The 4200-nt window shown below is 35.4% G+C and overlaps 1 protein-coding gene across 1 annotated transcript; it reads right to left on the bottom strand.

Moving 5' to 3' along the window:
• Positions 1 to 561: 561 nt before the first annotated feature.
• LOC112057965 (uncharacterized) lies at positions 562 to 3968 on the bottom strand. Its single transcript, XM_024098579.2, has 5 exons — positions 3721 to 3968; positions 3436 to 3644; positions 3109 to 3330; positions 2446 to 2603; positions 562 to 1126 (listed from the first exon to the last, which is right to left on the bottom strand). The coding sequence occupies exons 1-5, from the start codon at positions 3737 to 3739 to the stop codon at positions 871 to 873; spliced, it is 864 nt and encodes a 287-aa protein (XP_023954347.1). The 5' UTR covers positions 3740 to 3968; the 3' UTR covers positions 562 to 870.
• Positions 3969 to 4200: the final 232 nt, after the last annotated feature.

Genomic DNA, 4200 nt, shown 5'->3' on the forward strand with positions numbered 1-4200 from the left:
CAGCGTTAGTGATCTCTTTTATCCGCCAAGAGATAGATAGACAACAAGATGGCGGCAGTTTCGATTAGTTTTAACCACGCATAAACATATCTAGCGAGCACTCTATTTAGCGATAGTTTGGCGTGGCAGCAGTGGCGTGCACTTTATAGGTACAATGTTTTGCACCTATAAAGTGCAATGCATACCCTGAGGATTCATTCTGTACCTGTATTAGAGGACGAATTTTTCATTTTGTAAAATATGTTTGTATAGAGCCTACCTTATTTATAAACCTTGTGCACGCCACTGCTTGGCAGCTACATAACTATTATCAACATCTTATATAAAGCAATAACTAGCGGGCGCCAGTTAGTTATAAGGTGTTAATCCAGCGTATTCCCTATATTCGTTTTGAATTTCAGCTAAATCGGTCCAGTAGTTGCGGCGTTCAAGAGTAACAAACGTCCATACAAACTTTTATAATTATTAGTATCCATACACTTTCACTTTATTTTATTTTTTACAAGTTGGCCCTTGACTACAATCTCACCTGATGGTAAGTGATGATGCAATCTAAGATAAAAGCGGGCTAACTTGTTAGGACGAGGATGAAAATTCACACCCCTTTCGGTTTCTACGCGACATCGTACCGGAACGCTAAATCGCTTGGCGGTACGTCTTTATCGGTAGGGTGGTAACACGGCCGAAGCCTCCCACCAGCCAGACCTGGACCAATTAAGAAAATCTCAATCGACCCAGCCGGGGATCAAACCCAGGACCTCCGTCTTGTAACTTCACCGCGCACATTTTTGCGCCACGGAGGTCGTCAAAAAAATAGCAAACACATTTTAAATAACAAACTGGTGTTAAAAAACTAGAAACCCAATAATGTTACAAGTTATTTAGTAACAATTCATGTTGCAACCAGTCCACGACGTAGATTTTATTCAAGACTGTGAACACTGCATTAATAATTTCCGGAGTTTTCATTTTCACCACACCAGTGCTTTTTACCTCTGCTTTTGGCAATGCAATTTCACGCAATGGCAACACTGTGACATCTAGTTGGAAAGCATGGTTTATTTGTGTCTTAATATGGTTATATGCATAGAAAAGTTGCTCATGTTTGTCGTAATATTCTTTGACCCTAAAACAAAATCAGCATTTAAACAAGAGAAATATACAGCGTGTCCCGTAATTAATTGATAGTATGCAAATGGTAGATACACCACGTAATCATCTAAAACTTGTTTGAATAGTTTTCCAAGAAACCCTACAATATCCATAAGTAAATTTAGGCAAGTAGGCAGATCATGCATTTTGAAAAAAAAAAAGTTGAAATGTGCACACTTTGTACCACCAACTTTGTAAATACAAAAAGTAGACACAAGTTTTATACCAATTTATAAACCTCGACAAGTGTACAAGTTTTTAAAATATTATTACACTTCAGCTTCATACAGTTTTTTACAGGTGGTGTATCTATCATTTGCGTATTATCCATTAATTACGGGACACCCTGTATAATTGAGACGACTCGTTTTAAAAATGTATACATTAAAATTAGATATACTCACAAATCAGCACATTTTTCAATAGAACTAAAACATCAATCTCTTATTAAAAAGTGGATGCACAATCAGCGACCAAAACACGTCCCCACTCAATGAGTGCCAAACTTCTTGGCACTCAATTCAAGTAGTCGCGTTTGCAAATTCAAGCTTAGAGCCAATCCTTAAGGTTGAATTTGCTCTGAATTTGAGATTTTATTGAATATTGGTATACTCTAAGTATATATACTTTAAGTATAATTTTCTTTACCAATAAATAAATAACTGCCAAAGCAAAAATTGCCAGTTTTTAATTGACATTTTCTACATGATTGTACATCCTTTTATAATAAAAGGTTAATGAACTAATGTTATTATATTTTCTTAACTTTAAAGAGTAGGTACTATTTAAATAGATTTGCCTGGAAAATCTTCTGATTCATACTGATTTTACGGAAAATAGATACTCAAGTAAGATGTTAGCCTCTCTCTTATACATTTACTATACCTAATTTGTACATATCTACATGTTTTAGATGTCTTTAGCTGAGCCATTTAGTGCAAGTGGCGCCGCGAGCGGCATAAATACGAAGTGGCGAAATAATAATTCGAAAAGAGCACCAAAATCTAATAATTTACCCATTTTCAAAACTCCCAGAAAACAATTCAGGTAACCCCCATTGTTTGACCTACTGATTTGGGTAGGTACACAATATTTACTATAGTCTGACAAGTTCGTTAATAACACTCCCATGACAAGCGGGCGACGGGCGGAAAGACAGCGCGGGTGTGAATGGGTTTTTCATTCATCGCTACACGCCCCCCGCCCCGCGCGCATCATCGGGAGTGTTACGAACGAAGTTGCCAAGCTATACATTGCATTTTAAGTTGGACTTTTGTGAAATCATTTGTTTACCTATTCCATATTGTTCGTATGTCACCAATATCAAAAGTAAGTGTGCCTTTGTCACTAAAGTTGACTTGCGGTGATAACTTATATCCTAGTGACAATGAATCTGTACTCTTGGATGTGTCATTTTCGAGTATTTCAAATAAAAACCTCAGGAGATCAACCTGAAAAGTAAATAAAATATATTAGAATGTCAGTAATCTCAGGTTATGTATTGCACCCAATCTGAATTTGAATAAATCTATACTAATATTATAAAGCTGAAGAGTTTGAACGTGCTAATCTCAGGAACTAGTGGTCCGATTTAAAAAATTCTTGTGTTAGAAATAGAAAGCCCATTTATCAAGGAAGGCTATAATAGGTTTTTTAATTTTGCCTGTCTGTTCAGCTGTTTCAGAGAATTTTTCAAACTACCTACCAAGCCTTAAGGTACTAAGCCTTATGCCTAGTTCAGACTACTTTAGTATTATAATTTACAAACAATTTTTTGGATTTACTGCCCAAAAATCTTTCGTACTCAACAAAAATACTAAAGTAGTCCAAATTAGGTCTTAGGGTAAATCCACCATTATTCAGACCAAAAGGCTAAATCCACAATGACCACAACATGAACAATGACAATGAGTTTAAAAATAATTTTGTAGAGGAAATGTCAGAAAATTATTTTACCTGAGTGAAACAAAAGGGTGTAATATTACAATCAAACATTAATTGTAAACTGTTCTTCACTGTTTCACCCACTCTTTTCTCCCCACGTTCCAGCATGTAAGGTAAAAAGGTGATGAACTGGTTGGACAAGGGAAGCCCATGTCCCCATCCAAGAAGAATCGCCACATACACCTCTTTGTTGGTTGTTTGAAAACGATTTTTATGACATGTAGTTACTGTTATCTGAAATGAGATGAAAAAATCAAACCTCTCGAAATAACTGGTAAAATGGAACATGTGATATTATTTTCTTACTCTTAATATTTTAACAACAATAAAAATTCTTACCTGTAGGCCGTTGGGATCTTCATGCGAGTATTTTAACAAGGGTAGGTTTTCAATGGAGACTTGCAATAATGAGCCAGAACTAATACCCGCATCGCTTGCTAAATCTTGACGAATTTTCGAAGAGTATCTTTTTATATTAATTTCACTGAAGTGGCATCGATACATAGGCGATACGTTACATACTCGCCAGTATCCCTCATTATATATTACTAGAAAGAAATAATTAGTTTCATTGCACTAATAGTTCTGCAACGAATTACAAGAATTTATAATACGATTACATACCAGCCAAGGGATCCACCATTTCTGTGATTATAATTTGACTACTTTACACATCAAGAATATTCTGTCTAAGAAGAAGATAATGATGATTATTACATTAAGTATTACTATTATCTAATAAAGATATAAAAACACAACTTGTAGTTACACAATACTTTTTTCATAGAAGTTTTAGAATTTAAAATTAAAATTCGACAAGTCGCCTATGCGCAAACGGCTATTTTTTGAATTGTGCCCAAAGAGCAAAGACTAAAGAGTAAATACCACAGACCACAAATGAAGGTAAATACTAAATTGGCCACAGAATCAGAATCCACAGATTAATAAGATACTACACAGATTACTATAAATTGGTAAAAGCTAAAAGCACAGACGACAAATGAAGGCTAAAAGCGCAGGCCACAGACTTCGACCAAATAGTCAAAGGCCACAGATAAATGTGATTTCATGATTTGTGACGGAACTATTTTGTTTTGTCATCTG

The sequence above is a fragment of the Bicyclus anynana genome, chromosome 20 (assembly GCF_947172395.1).
Source record: "Bicyclus anynana chromosome 20, ilBicAnyn1.1, whole genome shotgun sequence".
Taxonomy (NCBI): domain Eukaryota; kingdom Metazoa; phylum Arthropoda; class Insecta; order Lepidoptera; family Nymphalidae; genus Bicyclus; species Bicyclus anynana.

Bases quoted from the DNA above. Each gene is read 5' to 3' on its own strand.
- LOC112057965 (XM_024098579.2), bottom strand. The intron at 3,331-3,435 runs GTAAGAATTTTT...ATCTCATTTCAG, and splicing joins AAGATCCCAACGGCCTACAG to ATAACAGTAACTACATGTCA. The intron at 2,604-3,108 runs GTAAAATAATTT...TTTACTTTTCAG, and splicing joins CACCCTTTTGTTTCACTCAG to GTTGATCTCCTGAGGTTTTT.